General features: G+C 46.5%; 1 protein-coding gene across 1 annotated transcript; it reads left to right on the top strand.

Moving 5' to 3' along the window:
* Window positions 1–15,520: 15,520 nt before the first annotated feature.
* On the top strand, window positions 15,521–17,253 carry LOC138797134 (vomeronasal type-2 receptor 26-like). The gene is made up of 2 exons (XM_069976933.1): window positions 15,521–15,566; window positions 16,346–17,253. The coding sequence occupies exons 1-2, from the start codon at window positions 15,521–15,523 to the stop codon at window positions 17,251–17,253; spliced, it is 954 nt and encodes a 317-aa protein (XP_069833034.1).
* The last annotated feature ends 3,701 nt before the right edge of the window (window positions 17,254–20,954 follow it).

Below are 20,954 nucleotides of genomic sequence, written 5' to 3' on the forward strand. Positions count from 1 at the left end.
ATGGCGATAGCTGTGTGCAGGAGTGGAGAGGATAGCTGCTGCTGGAGTGAGCGTTGTGGGCCAAGGTGCTCCGAGACCGCCTGCCTCAAATCACCTGTGTTCCCCACCTGTTTGCAAGTGAGAGGGGGTCGGGAATGGGATCAGGGGGGGTCACCAGGCGAAGTGCAGGGTTGGCAGGATAGTATGAGTGGTGAGCCCCCGCGGTGCTATGGCGGAGCTACGGCCGGTCACTTGCCAGATGGTAGAGTGTGACACCACTCCTGTGGTGGTTGGCCAGGATGTAACCGGATCCTGGGGTGTTGTGTCTTGACGTGTGGTGGCACACCTGCTTTTATTTTGGATGGCCGGATACACCTTGTTCCCCTGTGGTCAGTGACCTGCCGTGCTGCAGGGGGGTCCCTTTAGTTGTTATCACAGTGGGCCGGAGTGGAGTAGTGACCCTCCCGGACTATTGGCGCTGCTACCAACAGAAAGGGTAAATGTCCCTAGGAGTGTGTGTATACTGTGTTGGTGCGGGGCGAAGAATCAGAGTCTCTTTACCATAAATAATCTCTTGTTTACTCTGAAAGTACTTGTGTGCAGCAGAACATACAGCTGTGCCTTGACAGGATACGTTACACTTGATAACACGCTTGATAATACACTTGACAATACACTTGATAATACAGGATCTAGATCTGTGATAAAAGTATAGCGAGTAGTACAGTTGTGCTGACTGGGTTGCGTGTTGAGAGATATGTAGAAGAATCAGAGAAACAGAGAGGAGGATGTCATGAGAGTCCCAACCCAAGTAGTAATGTGCTCTGCCGGGATGTTGGAGGATGAGGTAGAGATATAGGAATACTTGAGAGAGAAAACTTGTGCCCGTGCATCAACCTTGGTCGGAATAAACCATTTGTTGCTCTAACAGTGTCGGCGGACCTGTCCTAGAGGGTGACACAAGCCCCAGAGCCTGTTACCTGGGATAAGTGCAATGCTGAGGGTTACCTGCTGACAACCGCACTGCGAGATAGAGTTCGTAGGCTTCTACCAACTTTGCTCTATCCGGATCAGTTCCTAGCTTTTTTGCTCTTTGTGGATACTGTCCTACACTGTGACTCTCCTAGTCCACGGCGTGGGTTGAGATAATCTCTGACGTGTGCTCTCCTGTGAGGGGTTTAACACTGCATACTGCTTGGTAAGGTTACTTGAGGAGAAACTGTTAGGTGTGTCCTAGCTCTACAGAGTCTAGTGACCAAAGAACTCATACGAAGGCTGGGGATCTCGCAGAGGGCCAGGGCCCAAAGGAACCACTGTAGGAAGCGTTCTAGCTTGCGTCCTTCCCCTACAATGTCCAACACAAAAGACCTCTACACTTCCTCTACCCACGTGATTTGCTATCTACAGCTCCCTGTAAGGTGTACTGTGAATAGGTGAAGAGTGCATAAAGAAGAAGCAAAGTAGGAGATGATACGACAGAAGAAGAAGATACTCTTATAGGTTCACAGATCCATGTGACATATAAATGAACAATAACCCTTTCCATTCTTCAGCCATGCAGGAACTAAGTACACATACCTACAATAGCGACATCTAGTGGCGAAACTTTATCACTATTACATCACCACTTTCTTACAATAAGTACAGGCTTTTGTGAAGGGTGTAACCAATAGCAACAACCGTGGTGGGACATCAAACATGGAGTCGGAGTTCAGCAGGGAGGAGCCGCGTGGATGAGGATGCGGCTGTGCCTTACCCGCCGATCCAGTGGCGAACAGCGTTTGCTCTGAGGTCCGGGCAGGAGGGGCAGCAGACACTGGGCCTACCGCATCCTGAAGGGTTGCTAAGATGGCGGTCTCCGGCATACCGCGGTCCTGCTGGATCTGCTGGGATCTTGTGAAATAAATCTCAATCTTCCCTTGAGGGGATGCAGGGCAGGTGGGGGGCTTTCCCTTGTTCTTTTTTGCCATGTTCACCATGAGAATTGGCCTGTCCAAAGTGGATAAGAGCAGATTGGGACTGGAGCTCAGGAGCTGTGCGTCCTCACTCTTCCATGTCTAGCCACCCCAACGAAACTCTCTATAGTCTTTCCTGTAAGAGCAGTGACACTATGGAACTCTGTATATTCTTTACTGTAAGAGCAGTGACACTATGGAACTCTCTGCCACATAATGTTGTCATGGCTGATTCGTTATATAACTACAGGGGAGGCCTGGATGCTTCTCTATAAATATAATATTACAAATTATGGGCTCTAGATTACATGTGATAGGACGCTGATCCACTGATTATTCTGATCGCCACAGTGGAGTCGGGAAGGAGTTTTTCTCCCTGTGATGGGGCAATTGGCATCTGCCTCTTAAGTGTTTTTGCCTCCCCTTGATCAGCACAGAAGAGTTTCTGCAGGTTGAACGTGAATTTTTTTCAACCATATTAACTATATAAGTAGCGTGTGAACAGAGCACAGATCCCGGCCTATACACTGCTATAGAGACATAAAGAGAATGGCAGCAGCTCAAAATGTCATTGGCAGGAAAATTTCCTTAAAAATCTATACAGGACTTTTATTAATCTATTTTTACAGGAAGACACAATAATTCATGGAAGTCATATTTTTCTGTACATCACGTCCTTCGCCAGTATACCCATTAATAGTCATTAGCGAGTACTAAAATGCTCAGGTGCTCGTTACTCGAGACGAATACTTCCCGATACCCCATTGAAGTCAATGGAAAACTCGAGCATTTTTGCAGGGGACCCAAGCTCGGCAGAGGGAAAGTCGTGTGAAAACCTGTCAACCTCAGAAAATGATGGAAACAACACGTAAATGGACAGGAAACAGCAGGGGCAGCATGCATGGATGCCTCTGAGGCTTCCTAATCGCATCATTATGCCAAATCTGGGCAACAGCCTGGTTAAAACAGAGGTAGCATATGAACCACCCAAAAACTTAGCCTGACACAGCATGGCGGTGAGAACACAGTGAACCATAAAAACAGAGGTAGCATATGAACCACCCAAAAACTTAGCCTGACACAGCATGGCGGTGAGAACACAGTGAACCATTAAAACAATATATGAAGCACCCCAAAATTTAGCCTGACACAGCATGGTGGTGAGAACTCAGTGAACCATTAAAACAGAGGTAGCATATGAACCACAACAAAATTTTGCCTGACACAGCATGGCGGTGAGGACACAGAGAACCATTAAGAGTGAGTGAGGTAGCAAGTGAACCTCCGAAAAATTATGCTAGACACAGCACGGGAGTGAGGACACAGAGAACTATTAAAAGTAAGTGAGGTAGCAAGTGAGCCTCCCAAAACTTAGGCCAGACACAGCATGGCGGTGATGACAGAGTGACCAAGGTAGAAGCGGTAGCAGGTGAGCCTCCCAAAAATTATGCCAGACACAGCATGGCGGTGATGACAGACTGACCAAGGTAGAAACGATAGCAGGTGAGCCTCCCAAAAATTAAGCCAGACACAGCATGGCGGTGATGACATAGTGACCAAGGTAAAAGCGGTAGCAGGTGAGCCTCCCAAAAATTATGCCAGACACAGCATGGCGGTGATGACATAGTGACCAAGGTAAAAGCGGTAGCAGGTGAGCCTCCCAAAAATTATGCCAGACACAGCATGGCGGTGATGACAGATTGACCAAGGTAGAAGCGGTAGCAGGTGAGCCTCCCAAAAATTATGAGAATTGGAGGAGGAGGAGAGGATATACTAAGAATCCTTATGTTCAGCTGCTTTCCCCAGGTGGACAGTTGAATTCAGGTGAAATCCAGGCTTTGTTCATTTTTATAAACTTCAGCACTGTCTGTTGACAGGCAGGTGCTCTTATTAGTGATGATGGCACCAGCTGCACTGAAGACCGCCTCTGACATCACGCTAGTGGCAGGGCAGCCCAGCACCTCCAAGGCGTAAAGCGCCAGTTCGGGTCACGTATCCAGCTTTGCCACCCAGTAGTTGTATGTAGCAGAGTGATCAGGAAGGACGTTGGTATGGTCAGCAAGGTACTCCCTAACCATCTTTCTGAAGGCTTCCCCCCTACTCTGTCTAGACTGGGGACGGTTGACATAGTCTTGCTGGGGTGCCATGAAACTGTCAAAGGCCTTAAAGAGTGTTCCCCTGCCCCTTGACAAGCTGCCTGCTTCACCCCTCCTCTCCCCCGCTTTTAGCCAACAGAACTGCATCCTCTGGTGCTAGTGGTGTCAGATGTGAAGTAAATTTTCAGCTTCTGCACCAGGGCCTGTTGATATTAATTCACTCTCATTCTGCGTTCCTCGGCAGGAATGAGAGTGGAAAAGTTCTGTTTGTACCGAGGGTCCAGGAGGGTGAACACCCAGTAATCGGTGTGGTCAACAAATTTATAACATAAAGTCAGTCATGTTTGCCAGGGTCCCAACACGCAAGAATTTCCTCTCCTCAATAGGCTGACTCTCAATTTCTTCCTCCTCCTCCACCAATTCCTCCTCTTCAGGCCATACAGATAAGGATTGAGCATGGGTACCGTTTTCAGTCGTGCCAGCAGTCTGCTCCGCATCCTCCTCTTCTTCATCCTCCCCTACTTCGTGCTGAGAAACAAACGTCAGGGTGGTCTGGCTATCTAGCGGTGGATGTTCTTCCCCCATCTCCTGAGATGAAGGCAAAGTCTCAGACTTCAGGCTGAGCAGGAAGTTTTGAAGCAGACACAGCAGCGGGATGGTGAGGCTGATGATGGCGGCATCGCCGCTGACCATCTGTGTTGACTCCTCAAAGAGGCCCAGTACCTGACAGATAGCAGACATCCACGTCCACTCCTCATTGTAGATTAGAGGAAGCTGACTGACCTGAATACCGCTTCTTACCGAGGTTGACATCTGGCATTCCACAATGGCTCTGCGTTGCTGGTAAACCCTGGCTACCATGTGTAAGGTGGAATTCCACCATGTGGGCACGTCGCACAGCAGTCAGTGAGCTGGCAGTTGCAAGCGCCTTTGCACTGGCCTAAGGATGACAGCATCTGTGGTTGACTTGTGGAAATGCGCACAGATGCAACCACCTTAGTGAGCAAGTCAGCCAAATTGGGGTAAGTCTTAGGGAACCGCTGCACCACTAGGTTGAACACGTGGGCCAGGCATGGTACATGTGTGAGGCTGCCGAGTTGCAGAGCCGCCACCAGGTTCTGCCCGTTGTGACAAACAACCATGCCTGTGTTCAGGTTCCGTGGTGCGAGCCAAATATTGGTCAGTGCCGTGATGCCCTGCAACAGCTCCTGGGTTGTGTGCCTCTTGTCGCCTATCTCTACCAGCCAATAGGGCAGCATCTCCAGGCTCAGCAGTTTGCCTATGTGCACATTTAAGGCTTGTGCATGTGGGTGAGTGGCAGTGTATTTGCGCTTCCGTTCAAAGGTCTGTTGTAAGGACAGTTGAACGCTGTGCTTGGAGACCTTGCTGGAGGGTGTGGAGCATAGTGGAGGTGAAGGGGTGGGTGTAGGGCGGGAGGCGATCGTGCCTGGGGCCTGGGCGGGGGGGCTGACAGAACCAGCACGTGACACAGGGGAAGGAGCAGGGGTGCGACTTGCAGTCATTGAACGGCCTTGGTTCCACTAAGTGGGGTGTTTAGCACTCATATGTCTGCGCATGCTGGTAGTGGTTAGGCTGGTAGTGGTGGCTCTCTTGCTGATCCTGGTGTGGCACACGTTGCACACTATAGTCCGATGGTCATCGGGAGTTTGACTCTGTGAACCAGTTGCTGAATCTGATCTACTTGCTCTGCCCCTGCTTCTCCCTCTGCTTCTCCCTCTGCCTATCCCTCTTCCAATAGGTCCAGTGGGTGAACTTGCCTCCCCCTCAGAGGCACTGTCTTCACTAGGCTTATCCACCAAGCTCAAGTCAGTCACCTCGTCCTCATCCATCAGCTCTTCCTCCAATTCCTCACTCTGCTCCCCACTTTGAGTTACATCCATGACAACAACCTCACTGTCTGACAACCGGGTCTCATCATCATCATCAGACACCTCTTCAAACCCCGCGTGCAAGTCCCCACTCTCATCACCCACTGACTGCGTGAGCTGCATAGTTTGGGCATCGGGACAGATCGACTTCTCCGGTTGCTCAGACTCAGGGAAGGGTCCAGAAAAGAGTTCCTGGGAGCATGGTGGTAGATCTGAATCCCTCCTTTCCATGGAGGGGCCAGGCTGTGGGGAAGGAGGCTGAGCTGCTGGAGCAAGGGTTCCACTCCCTTGGCTAGCGTGGGTGGACTGCGTGGAAGACTGGGTGGTGGATAAGTTACTGGACACATTATCCGCTATCCACGTGATCACCTGTTCACACTGCTACAGTTTCAATAGCGGTGTACCCTGAGACCCCATAAGTTGTGAGAGGAAGCTAGCAAGTGAATGTCTGCGGTGTGCCACTTCTCCCTCCTTAATGGGTTTTGCTGTGTCTCCCTGCCCTGAACCATGACCTCTTCCCGCTGCATCGCTTGGAACCCCATGCTCTCGTCCTTGACACCTACCCCTGGGGTTCACCATTTTATGGACACTGCACAGTCAAGACTGATAGCTGCACTAAAGGTCACAGCAAGCCAAGAAAATATATTACTCAGAATACTTTTGAAGGTAGTTGTATAGAGTCTGGGTGTGTAAGTGCAGGTATATAGTGGATGCCACCCTCTTACACAGGGCAGTTAGCAGTGAGATTCGATATGGCAGCACTAAGAAATAAGAGCATATACTGTTCACACTAGTTTTTTGGAGGCTGTGGTATACAATCTGTTTGTAAATGGAGGTATATAGTGGATGCCACCCTCTTACACAGGACAATTAGCAGTGATCTTGGATATGGCAGCACTAAGAAATAAGAACATATGCAGCGAGCCGGGGTAATGGGAAGAGACTGAGGGGAATAAGGAGAGGATGATGGTGATAGTAGTCTCTCCTGAGTGTGGCGCTGAGCTCCTCTGTGAGGGTATGCACTGAGGGCTGCAGAGGGAGAGTGTACTATACCTGCAGGATGGCTGGAACTTGTCACGGTCACAGGTGGGCACTAGGGCTTCTGCAGGTACAGGGGGACTCTCTGGCGCTTCCCTGGGCTCTCTCTCTCCTCTGGGCTACTGCAGGGATTCCTGAAGGGGGCTGCACCTGTGTGTAAGATGGTCAATGGTGCGGACCTGTAGTTCCCCCGGGGCCAACCCCAAATACTGCTGTCCGGTACAATGGCCCTTGATGGTGGTGTAGTGCAGATAACCAGGACACCAGGGAGACAAGGAGGGAGGCAGTGTAACGATAAGTCCTTTACTGGTAGACTTGCCGGTGTTATACAGTCTTTTGGCATACAGCGGTGAATACTGGCGGCTTTGACTGGGTTACTGTACTTATGGAGAGTCTGGTGGTGTGTGGGACGCTGATGGGCGCTGTGATCCTGTGGATCTCTTCCCCCAATGGTGCTTGAGTCTGTTATCCCTCTCAGTCTGCTAGGGAGCTTCCTGCTTCCGTTACTGGGCCGGGCCTTAGGCCACAACTTTCGGGTCCCAGAGGTATCCAGGGGTCCTAGTAAAGCTTACCCCCCGAATTTAGGAAAATGGGTGCAGAGGCCTCAGTTATCTCTGCTACCCAGTATGCTCAAGTCCTTTTGCTTAGGGGTTCTGCCCTTAGGATTCCCACTAGAGAAATACCTTGTATCTCTCTAAATACTCCTGAAGAACTCTCTCTTTTCCACTCTCTCCTTCTGTACAGTTTCTCCTCCTGTATCTCCTTCCCCTTCTTTAGTAACAGGCAGGCTTGGCTGGCCTGCTTGCAGAACAACCACTAGCTGCACTGTATAATGGCTGTACACACTGAGCACTGAGCTCTGACTGACTTGCCAGTCTGCACACTGACTGAACTAAACTGGACTGAACACTACTTCCTGTCACAGCTAGGTCTTATGAGGAGACTGCTCCTCCCCCTTCTAGTAACTTCCTATGGGATTAATACACTATCTCTACACTACCTAGAGCAGTTCCCACTAGGGACAGTAGGTGTCGCTGTTGTGTGGTGTGCAGGGTGAAACATGTAACCCATTCTCTGCCTGCCAGTTACTGGAACAGAGAAATATACATAACAGTTAAACATAAGACATGTTACCCCCTAGGATACACAATAAAACACTTGTTGACAGGTGCCATCCTCAGCCCAGCCACAGGGGTTATGCTCTGGTATACTACACATATACTGGTCACACTAGTTTTTTGGAGGCTGTCGTATAGTCTGTGTGGATGTGGTGGTGGTATATGGTCTATGCCACCTGTTACACAGGACAATGAGCAGTGAGGTTCTTTGCAGCTGTACTACAAATGACAGCAATATAATGTAGAACAGCAGCAGCACCAGCCACAAAAAAATATAATAGTGCTGAGCACTTCTTAGGGGTCTGTATGCAACACCTAATGTCCCCTTTCTGCCAGCAGCCGATCACCACAGTGTGCTGCTGAAATCGTGGTAGCAGCACTGCAAGTCTCAGCCAGTAGTCTGTAGTAATACCAAAAAAAAATAACAATTTTAAGCCCTTAAAAGGGCTTTCAGGTTTTTGTCTAGTATTCCCTGCCTACTGGAACATTAATTCCCTCCCTAACGCTCTCCCTGACAAACAGCAGCTTGTCAGATTTTTATTTGGCAGGCTCATCTGATTTGGCCAACCAATCTCTGCTATCAATATGTATGGGTCCCACATGATCGCAGGATGTACAAAAGAGTCTCCTGCATGTTGATTGGCTGAGAAATTGTGCCCAAACTTACAGGAAACGGATGATGAGGTTTTCTCGAGTGTCGCCAGATGCTCGTCCGAGTAACGAGTACCATCGAGTACCACGAGCATGTTCGCTCATCTCTACCCATTAACCTGGTCACATGACCCTGCAGCTTTAAGGAATGCCCCGCTCACCTGAAACCTTGGCTGCTCATGTTCAGGGAGATATTATAAAAATTTGGATGCCTGGGGGAGCAATATTACTAAGTAGAGGCACGGAGGGGGGGGGGGGGGGTCTGGGGGGCATAATCACTATATGGAGGCACAGGGGGCAATATCACTGTATGGAGGCACACCAGGGAAGGGGGAGCATTATCACTATGTGGAGGCTCAGGGAGAAATATTACTATATATTGGTATGAGGGGCACAATTACTATATAGAGGCACAGGGAGCATAATTATTATATGAAAGCACAAGGGGCATTATTACTATATGGAGGACCAGAGAAACATTGTTTCTAAATGGAGGCACAGGGAGCAAAGTCACTATATAGGGGCAAAGAAGGGGGCAAGATTACTATACAGAGTATTGGGGAGCATTATTACTGTCATGGGGGGGGGGTTACTAGTAGGATTTAGAGCCGGGGTGTTAATTTCAAATACTTACTGGGCCAAAACTAACTAACTAGACAAACTAGTGGGCCAACCTTGATAAATATTGAAGAGCGCATCCGGCGGTCCTGGCAGTCAGAGCAGCGCGCAGTGTTCCTGGTACTGTCAGTGGTGATAAATTGCAGAAATCTTTTATTTTGTCCCTACCCACCTAAATATATAAGCCCCCCCTCTGTAACCCACATAGTAGTTACCCATTTTCTCCCCCAAGCAGTAGATAATCCCATAATTGTGCCCCATCTAATAGGCAACCACCCCATGGTGCCCCTTGTAGTAGCCAGCCCTCCCCTGTAGTCTGATATAGTAGCCAGCTCTCCCAATAGTGCCCAAATAGTAGCCAGCTCCTCAAGTGTCCCATATAGAAGCCAGCCCTCCCCAGTAGTCTCATATAGTAGCCAGCCCCACCCAGTAGTCTCATATAGTAGCCAGCCCTCCCCAGTAGTCTCATATAATAACCAGCCCTCCCCAGTAGTCTCATATAGTAGCCAGCCCTCTCCAGTAGTCTCATATAGTAGCCAGCCCTCCCCAGTAGTCTCATATAGTAGCCAGCCCTCCCCAGTAGTCTCATATAGTAGCCAGCCCTCCCCAGTAGTCTCATATAGTAACCAGCCCTCCCCAGTAGTCTCATATAGTAGCCAGCCCTCTCCAGTAGTCTCATATAGTAGCCAACCCCTAGAACCCTACCCCTACACTACCCCTACCCCTGGATACAGCCCCCCTGTACTTACCCCATCCTGGCTGTCCACTCCTGATGCCGATCCCGCTATGGAAATATGTCTGTCTGCTCATCTTTATTAGGAGGTAAAGGGGTGCCGTATTCACAGCTAGGGTGGGTTCGGGGAGGGCTGTCCAGGGGTGACAGGTTGTCCCAATAGCCTTTTCTGGGGCCCCAGAGGCCACAGGAGGCGGCGGGCACAGGAAGTGTGCAATGACGTCACTGCGCTGCAGACTCAAATATGGGCGGTCTGAGAGGCTGTCAGGACGACCCATATTATAATCTATAATATATAATGCAATGTCGGCGGGCCAGATGTAATTCAGACTGTGAATTACATGGCGGGCCAAAAATAATGGCACCGCCGGGCAGAGTTTGACATGTCTGATTTAGAGGCACAGAAGGTATTAAACTATCTGGAGGCACAGGGAGCATAATAACTCTATAGGGGCACAGGATGTGGTAGTGTTGTTGCTATTATTATTATTTAGAAGCACAGGAAACATTACCATACAGAGGCATATGGGGTATAGTTACTATATAGAGTCACAGGAGAAAATTATTACTATATGGAGACACAAGCGCCATTGGTAATATATGGAAGCAAAAGATCACATTCAATGTGATCTTTTGCTTCCATATATTAACAATGCCATTATTTTTGGCCCGCCATGTAATTCACAGTCTGAATTACATCTGGCCCGCCGACATTGCATTATATATTATAGATTATAATATGGGTCGTCCTGACAGCCTCTCAGACCGCCCATATTTGAGTCTGCAGCGCAGTGACGTCATTGCACACTTCCTGTGCCCGCCGCCTCCTGCGGCCTCTAGGCACTATTAGTGTATGAATACCCAAAGAGCATTATTGTATTAACGTACAGGGAGCATGACTACTATATGCTGAATTATTACTACATGGGGCACAGTGGGTATTATTACTATATGGAGACACGGGGGCAATATTGTGAGATGGGGCACATGGTGACATTATTACTAATTGAAAGCACAGGAGATTTATTACTATGTGGAGGCACAGGGGTCAATATTATCATATTTAGGCATAAAGATACAATACAGGGTCCATATCTATACAGGGGACATTGTTACTATATAAGTGCACAAGAAGCCATTATTGTTATAGTAAGGTACAGGGAACATTATTACTATATGGGGGCACAGGAGGATAGTATTACTATAGTAAGGTAAAGGGGACATTATTACTATATGGGGACACAGGAAGATATTATTGCTATAGTAAGGTAAAGGGGACATTATTACTATATGGGGGCACAGGAGGATAGTATTACTATAGTAAGGTAAAGGGGACATTATTACTATATGGGGACACAGGAAGATATTATTGCTATAGTAAGGTAAAGGTGACATTATTACTATATGGGGACACAGGAGGACATTATTACTATAGTAAGGTACAGGGGACATTATTACTATATGGGGGCATAGGAGGATATTATTGCTATAGTAAGGTACAGTGGACATAATTACTATATAGGGGCGCAGGAGGATATTATTTCTATAGTAAGGTACAGGGGACATAATTACTATATGGGGCACAGGAGGATATTATTACAATAGTAAGGTACAGGGGGACATTATTACTATATGGGGGCATAGGAGAATATTATTGCTATAGTAAGGTACAGGGAACATTATTACTATATGGGGGCACAGGAGGATATTATTGCTATAGTAAGGTACAGGGGGACATAATTACTATATAGGGGCACAGGAGGATATTATTGCTATAGTAAGGTACAGGGAACATTATTACTATATGGGGGCACAGGAGGATATTATTGCTATAGTTAGGTATAGGGGGACATTATTACTATATGGGGGCACAGGAGGGTATTATTATTATAATAAGGTACAGGAGACATTATTACTATATGTGGCACAGGAGGATATTATTGCTATAGTAAGGTACAGGAGAAGTAATTACTATATGGGGGCACAGGATATTATTGCTATAGTAAGGTACAGGGGACATAATTACTATATGGGGGCACAGGAGGATATTATTGCTATAGTTAGGTATAAGGGGGCATTATTACTATATGGGGGCACAGGAGGGTATTATTATTATAGTAAGGTACAGGGGACATTATTACTATATGGGGGCACAGGAGGGTATTATTATTATTATAGTAAAGTACAGGGGACATAATTACTATATGGGGGCACAGGAGGATATTATTATTATAATAAGGTACAGGAGACATTATTACTATATGTGGCACAGGAGGATATTATTGCTATAGTAAGGTACAGGAGAAGTAATTACTATATGGGGGCACAGGAGGATATTATTGCTATAGTAAGGTACAGGGGACATAATTACTATATGGGGGCACAGGAGGGTATTATTATTATTATAGTAAGGTACAGGGGACATTATTACTATATGGGGGCACAGGAGGGTATTATTATTATTATTATAGTAAGGTACAGGGGACATGATTACTATATGGGGGCACAGGAGGGTATTATTACTATAGTAAGGTACAGGGGACATGATTACTATATGGGGGCACAGGAAGATAGTATTTCTATAGTAAGGTACAGGGGACATGATTACTATATGGGGGCACAGGAGGATATTACTGCTATAGTAAGGTACAGGGGACATAATTACTATATGGGACACAGGATGATATTATTACTATAGTAAGGTACAGGGGGCATTATTACTATATGGGGGCACAAAAGTTACTATATTGAAGGTAAAGGGAAACGTTATGAAATAATGGAGAGTCAGAGAGCATTGTAATACATGAAAACACAAATGCCATTATGAAGGGGTATTATGGGCAAAATTTACTGATGGGTTATCCACAGGACAATTGGCACCTGTGCCGATCAGCTATTTAATGCTGCAATAAATAAGGAGTTTGTGTAGCGGTGGGGATGTGCAACTGCAGCATACCTGTAGCTCCTATTCAAGGGAATAGGAGCTGAGCTGCAGTCAGATCTATGTCAGATGGAGACCCTCCTGTAGCTCATTGGTACCTGTAATTCCTTATGCAGGCTGCAGAGACCCTATATTATACTAGTATGTCCCACTGTATGGAGGAATCTCTGTCACGTTGGTCTTTGCAGTAGATGAAGTATATGTTGTCATTATTTGGCCCTTGTATAAAGCTGTTAGGTTAAGTGAAGGACCATACTATGTTAGCTTTTTGACTGATGCTCTTTTGGTAGGTTTTTAGGTTGCCCACTTTCAGGGGCGGATTAACTTTACCATAGGCCCCGGGCTGTTCACCAAGCCTGGGCCCCCCCACCTCACTGTAACTATGGAAGCACTAGCCTGGCGTTCATAGTACAGGACAGATAATGTCATGATGTCCAGATTTGTGCAAAATTGCCAAAAAAAACTGTGATTTTTTGCAAATCATGGTGGAAGTGTAGCCAGGAGACAGTACACCACTGAAAGTATAAGTCTTTTTAGGTGGTCATGGGCCCCCCAGGAGCTCAGGGCCCCGGGCTGCCGCCCAAAACGCCCCTATTATAATCCACTACTGCCCACTTTTGCTGGAACATTACCCGGCTACCTAACCAAGCCGCTCTAACCTGATGAAGCTAAGAGAGAACATTGCCCTCTGCACTGCTCTTTGTGAGCCACACTAACACATGGGCTATATTAATTTAAAGGGAATCCGTCAGCTCCCGGGCCCTACCTGAGGTGCTGGAAGTGTGCTGTAGCTGGCAGTCCCCCAGTAAGCATGGTGCCTTTTTGGTAATTTTCCGTGCAGCGGATTATGTACAATCTTATGTCTCCTACTGTCACAGAGCTGTTGTTCGTGCCCCACTTGTCATGCATCCTCCTCCCTCTTCATGAATAATCAATGCTGCCCGGCCTCCTGCTCGCTCAGCTGTCAGCTGATTGCAGATCAGTCCTCTGTAGGCAGTTTATCTCTGAAAGAATCTCTCCTCCCTAATGTGTTGGAGCTGTGGTCTAGGGGTAACTCACCTGTCTAGAGACCTGCCAGCAATTCATTCTCTGGTTTGAACCACCTGATGGAAATTAAATAGATGTCTTTTTTTTCTCATTATTGTATCATTTTTAAGGCTATGTTCACACAGTATTTTTGCTAAGTATTTTGGTCAGTATTTTGCAACCAAAACCAGGAGTGGATTGAGAACACAGAAAGGCTATGTTCTCACACTGTTGAAATTGAGCAGATGGCTGTCATTTAATGGGAAATATCGAACGTTGTTTAAAAAAAAAAAAAAAACAGCAATTATTTGCCATTAAATGACAGCCATCCACTCAATTTCAACAGTGTGTTAACATAGCCGTTCAGTGTTTTCAATCCACTTCTGGTTTTGGTTGCAAAATACTGACCAAAATACTGAGCAAAAATACTGTATGTGTGAACATAGCCTTAAAAATGATACAATGAGAAAAAAAAGACATCGATTTAATTTCCATCAGGGGATTAGAACCAGAGAATGACCTGCTGTCAGGTCTCTAGACAAGTGAGTTACCCCTAGACCACAGTTCCAACACATTACAGAGGAAAGATTCTTTCAAACATAAAATGCCTACAGAGGACTGATCTGCAATCTAACAGCTGTGCGAGCAGGAGGCCGGGCAGCATTGATTATTCATGAAGTGGGAGGAGGATGCATGACAAGTGGGGCAGGAACAACTGCTCTGTGACAGTAGGAGACATAAGATTGTACATAATCCGCTGCACAGAAAATTACCAAAAAGGCACCATGCTCACTGGGGGACTGCCAGCTACAGCACAGTGTCAACACCTTAGGTAGTGCCCGGGAGCTGACGGATTCCTTTTAACATAAAGACCTCTAATCTCACAATCTTGAGTCTTTCGAGTGGCTCCATATGGAAATGTGGTACTCGGCCAGTGATGTTATGTTACTTGTGACGCCAGTCTTGTGGTACTATAGAGGTGTGATGTTGATACCTGTTTGGCTGACTTATTGTCCCTGAATGGTTGGTAACCTCCGGGCTTGTTGCGGGTCTTTTAAGTCCCTTGTCACGGCAACCAGGCGTGGTAGTAAACACACTCGGGATGTCGGTACACCAACAACAGGGAAGGGAAAAAATAACCCAAGCTAGGTGGGTGTATGGGTGCAGGTGCAAGCAGAGGAGACAGAGTCCCTTGCGTTTCATACAAAAATAGAACAGTTTACTGTATAACGTTGCAGATAAACATTACTCTCTATGCAAATCTTGACAAACTTGGGTGCTGACAATAACTTAGACTTAGTGCTTTCAGGAATAGGTGCTTGAAGAAAGCAACTTTGGTAGAAGTAGTAGTGTTTTGTAGAGGTCGAGAGGAGAGGAGTTGCCAGAAGAACCTTTGCCCAGTGTAGATCCTGTACTCTGCCGGAACTAAAGATTAGATATAAGTAGATAAGTGATACTCGTACTTACGTTTAGACAATGTCTGATCTCCTTTTGCCCCCTAGAGTCGTAGAACCCATCCTAGGTGGGTAGCACAAGCCCCAGTCATCGGTTCTTTGGGTGTAGCAGGTGGCCATGACTTCCCAGTCGACCTGCACTGCGCAGTAGGATATGTAGACCTTTTACTCTGGTACCTTTGTCCTACTGAAGTCAGCTCCTCTTGGTTCAGGAGTCTGCCCTGCACCTTTTCGAGGGGTTCCTGGCGTGGGCTAGGGTGTTCCTAAGTGGCTGCTCTCCCCTACTGCGAGCTTAGCACTGCATAGCAAAAGTAGTGGTCGCTGCTGTAGAAGCAATCTCTGTCAGAGTTAGTCTCTCCTGCATCTGTCCCCTTGAAGCTCCATCAACTAAGTCCCTGTACTTCCTCCCATACAGAGCTAACTCCTCCTTTATGACTGAGTGTGTGTGTAAGAGAGAACAGACAGGATAGGACAGAGACAAAGGGCACCTGTGAGTGGCCAGCACATGAACACATGACACAAACAACTAACCCATTAACTTCAGCTGTGTAGACAAGTAATAAATATAAATATTAGTGACACCTAGAGGGGAAACAAAGTACTTCACCCACCACTTTTACTTGAGTGCTCAACTTATTGGGATGCATATACATAACAAAACCCATGGTGGGACACCACATAATGAATAGAGCCATGGGTCATGTGTCGTACCCCCGATCTAGAGATTGCCAGGAGGTGCGGACGTTGGACCCCTGCAATCTCTTACTTGTGCCCTATCCTGTGGATAGGGGACAATTTAGTTATATGTTGGAATACTGTTTTAATATATTATGACATTTCCCTACAGACTCTGATAACTGCATAAAATGCCCCAGTTATGAATGGGCGAATGAGAAGAGAGACCGATGTCTGCCCAAAGTCCTGGATTTCATCTCTTACCACAATGACACAATGGCTTCTGTATTCTCCTGTGTCTCGCTCTTCGGATGTCTTGTGACCGGCTCCATATTAGGAATATTTATCTCTTACCGGGACACTCCTATTGTTAGAGCTAATAACCGGAACCTGAGTTATCTCCTCCTGGTCTCCATCATCCTCAGCTTCCTCTCTGTCTTCTTGTTTCTTGGTCGTCCCACTGATGTCACTTGTAGATTACGGGAAACCAGTTTTGGAGTCTTCTTCTCGGTTGCCGTCTCTTCACTTCTCGCCAAGACTGTGATGGTTTGTGTGGCTTTTAAGTCCACCAAGCCTGGAAGCCCCTGGAGGAAATGGCTGGGTTTGAAGCTGTCCTATACCATAGTGTGGTTGTGTTCATTCATTCAGGTTGTAATCTGTGCTATCTGGTTGTCTACCTCTCCTCCATTCCAGGACCTGGACACTCAGTCTTATCCTGGGAAGATCATCAGTCAGTGTAATGCAGGGTCAGATATCTGGTTCTACTCCATGTTGGGGTATCTGGGGTTCCTGGCAGCGGTGAGCTTTGTTCTGGCTTTCATGGTGAGGACATTACCGGACACTTTCAATGAGGCCAAGTACATCACCTTCAGCATGCTGGTGTTCTGCAGTGTCTGGATCGCCATGATCCCGGCTTATCTGAGCACCACAGGGAAATCCATGGTGGCTGTGGAGGTCTTTGCAGTGATGGCGTCCAGTGCTGGACTCTTAGGATGTGTGTTTCTCCCCAAATGTTTCATCATTTTATTTAGATGTGAAATAAATAGAAAAACTGATCTGCTAGGGAGAAAGAAGGGATGATAGCAAACTAAGTCCCGAGAGTCACCGGCACTACAGGTCCCAGCATAGAGATATTTATCACAGACAACACTTCCCTCTCTTATTGATGTACAGTAGGTGGTTCTCAGCTGTCAGCAGTTCAATTCATTCCATGCACAAAAGAAGTAATCTTCAGCGGGAAACAAGAGGACGTTCCCTCAAAATATGTACAAAATGTACATAAAACCAATTAAAAACACATCACAATAAACCTTAGAGAAAGCTACTGCAATCGTATCTGTCATTCAGACCGAGACGTCCAAGCGCATTTGTAGCAATAACGTAACGTGCTTCTATCTGTAACAATTTTCTATTGGTGTCCACATTCCTTGTGTGTAATTCCATGTGTGTAATTGTCTGGCACAGCCCTTCCCAGTAGTCAGAGAACACATATCGTCTTTATTCATACTTGCATTTTACGTATTGTCTCAGCAATGTAATAAAATCCACATGGGCAAAACATCACATATAGCACATTTTTAGTTAGGAATTTAATAAAACTCGTATCTCGAACTCCTTACTCCCTAATAGGGATGAGCGAACCGAACCGTTATGAACCAGATTCGTTACGAACTTTGCAAAAAGTTTGTGACGAAGTTCGTTAAAATCGCAACGGCGTCGCAAAACTGTACTTTAATCAGAGAATAGAACAGGCTACAAGGGATTATCTATATAATAAAAATTAAAGTCTGTCTGTCTTTCCCAAATAGACTTCCAAAGGCCTGAACCGTTTGACCCAAAATTTGGCACACAGATACATTGGGTGCCCGGGAAGGTTTTAGCGAAGGTCCCGTCCCCGCCAGATGTACAGGAGAGGAGGGGAAGGGGAAAGAGAGGCGCCCCATAGAGATGAATGGGAAAATCTCCTCACTGCAAACACAGGTGATATAATTAGCTGCAGCAGACACGGCAGTTGGAGCCTTAGCAACCAATAGGATTACTGCTTTCATTTTCACAGGGAGCTGCCTCACAACATCCACAGTAATAACTGGTAGACCTCCTACTCCATCTATACAGTACATGTATATACAGGACCCCCTACTCCATCTATACAGTACATGTATACAGGACCCACTACTCCATCTATACAGTACATGTATACAGGACCCCCTACTCCATCTATACAGTACATGTATACAGGGCCCCCTACTCCATCTATACAGTACATGTATATACAGGGCCCCCTACTCCATCTATACATTACATTTATATACAGGACCCCCTACTCCATCTATACAGTACATGTATACAGGACCCCCTACTCCATCTATACAGTACATGTATACAGGACCTCCTACTCCATCTATACAGTACATGTATACAGGACCCACTACTCCATCTATACAGTACATGTATATACAGGACTCCCTACTCCATCTATACAGTACATGTATACAGGACCTCCTACTCCATCTATACAGTACATGTATACAGGACCCACTACTCCATCTATACAGTACATGTATACAGGACTCCCTACTCCATCTATACAGTACATGTATACAGGGCCCCCTACTCCATCTATACAGTACATGTATATACAGGACCCCCTACTCCATCTATGCAGTACATGTATATACAGGACCCCCTACTGCATCTATACAGTACATATATATACAGAACCCCCTACTCCATCTATACAGTACATGTATATACAGGACCTCCTACTCCATCTATACAGTACATGTATACAGGACCCACTACTCCATCTATACAGTACATGTATACAGGACCCCCTACTCCATCTATACAGTACATGTATACAGGGCCCCCTACTCCATCTATACAGTACATGTATATACAGGGCCCCCTACTCCATCTATACATTACATCTATATACAGGACCCCCTACTCCATCTATACAGTACATGTATACAGGACCCCCTACTCCATCTATACAGTACATGTATACAGGACCCCCTACTCCATCTATACAGTACATGTATACAGGACCCACTACTCCATCTATACAGTACATGTATACAGGACTCCCTACTCCATCTATACAGTACATGTATACAGGACCCCCTACTCCATCTATACAGTACATGTGTATATACAGGACCCCCTATTCCATCTATACTGTACATGTATATACAGGGCACTACAAGTATACCAAACTGTGACTGGGTAACATTGTCACACCAGACCTGACCAATACCGCCATACTGTGCTGGATAACACTGTCATACCAGACCTGACCAATACTGCCATACTGTGACTGGATAACACTGCCATACTAGACCTGCCCAATACTGCCACACTGTGTCTGGATAACACCGCCATACCTGACCTGACCAATACCACCATACCGTGACTGGGTAATACTGCCATACTGTGACTGGATAACACCATCATATCAGACCTGACCAATACCACCATACTGTGACTGGATAACATCGCTATACCAGACCTGACCAATACAACCATGACTGGATAACACCGCCACACCAGACCTGACCAATACTACCATACTGTGACTGGGTAACACTGTCCTAACACACTTGACCAACACCACCATACTATGAATGGAAAAAACTGCTCTACCAGACCTGACCAATACCGCCATACTGTAACTGGATAACAATGTCATACCACACCTGACCAATACCGCCATACTGTGACTGGATAACACTGCCAGACCTGACCAATACCGCCATACTATGACTGGATAACACTGCCATACCAGACCTGACCAATACTGCCATACTGTGACTGGACAACACTGCCATTCCACACCTGACCAATACCGCCATACTGTGACTGGATAACACCACTGTACCAGACCTGACCAATACCGCCACATTGTGACTGGAGAACACCGCCACACCAGACCTGACCAATACCGCCATACTGTGACTGGATAACACCGCCATACCAGACATGACCAATACCGACACACTGTGACTAAATAACACTGCCATACCAGACCTGACCAATACCGCCATACTGTGACTGGATAACACCGCTATATCAGACCTGACCAATACCGCCACACCCCCCTCGAAAAGACACCAGATTTTCTGGCAAGTCTGAATGGGAGGGTACTGCCCCTCTGCAAGGTGCTACCCTACACACCAGACCATGGGTGCCTAATGGTAAATACGACCCTGCAGGTATACAGGACACTACAGGTATACAGGACCCCAAAACTATACACTACAGGTGCACGGGACCTCCACCAACTATATACTTCAGGTATACAGGACCTCCACCAACTATATACTACAGGTATACAGGACCCCAAACTTTACACTACAGGTATACAGGACCCCAAAACTATACACTACAAGTATACAGGACCTCCACCAACTATATACTTCAGGTATACAGGACCTCCACCAACTATATACTACAGGTATACAGGACCCCAAACTATACACTACAGGTATACAGGACCCCAAAACTATACCCTAAAGTTATATAGGAACGCCACCAACTATATACTACAGGTATACAGCACCTTCACCAACTCTATACTACAGGTATACAGGACCCCAAAGCTATATACTACAGGTATACAGGAACTCCACCAACTATATACTACAGGTATATAGGACCCCAAACTATACACTACAGGTATACAGGACCTCCACCAACTCTATACTACAGTTATACAGGACCTTCAAACTATGCACTACAGGTATACAGGACCTCCGAACTATATACTACAGGTATACAAG

The sequence above is a fragment of the Dendropsophus ebraccatus genome, chromosome 7 (assembly GCF_027789765.1).
Source record: "Dendropsophus ebraccatus isolate aDenEbr1 chromosome 7, aDenEbr1.pat, whole genome shotgun sequence".
NCBI classification, from domain to species: Eukaryota; Metazoa; Chordata; class Amphibia; order Anura; family Hylidae; genus Dendropsophus; species Dendropsophus ebraccatus.

What these genes read in the sequence shown, in the direction of transcription:
- LOC138797134 (XM_069976933.1), top strand. Translation starts at nt 15,521, where the DNA reads ATGTCTGATCTCCTTTTGCCCCCTAGAGTCGTAGAACCCATCCTAG. An exon ending in AGTCGTAGAACCCATCCTAG is followed by an intron (nt 15,567 to 16,345) that starts GTGGGTAGCACA and finishes ATTTCCCTACAG; the next exon opens with ACTCTGATAACTGCATAAAA.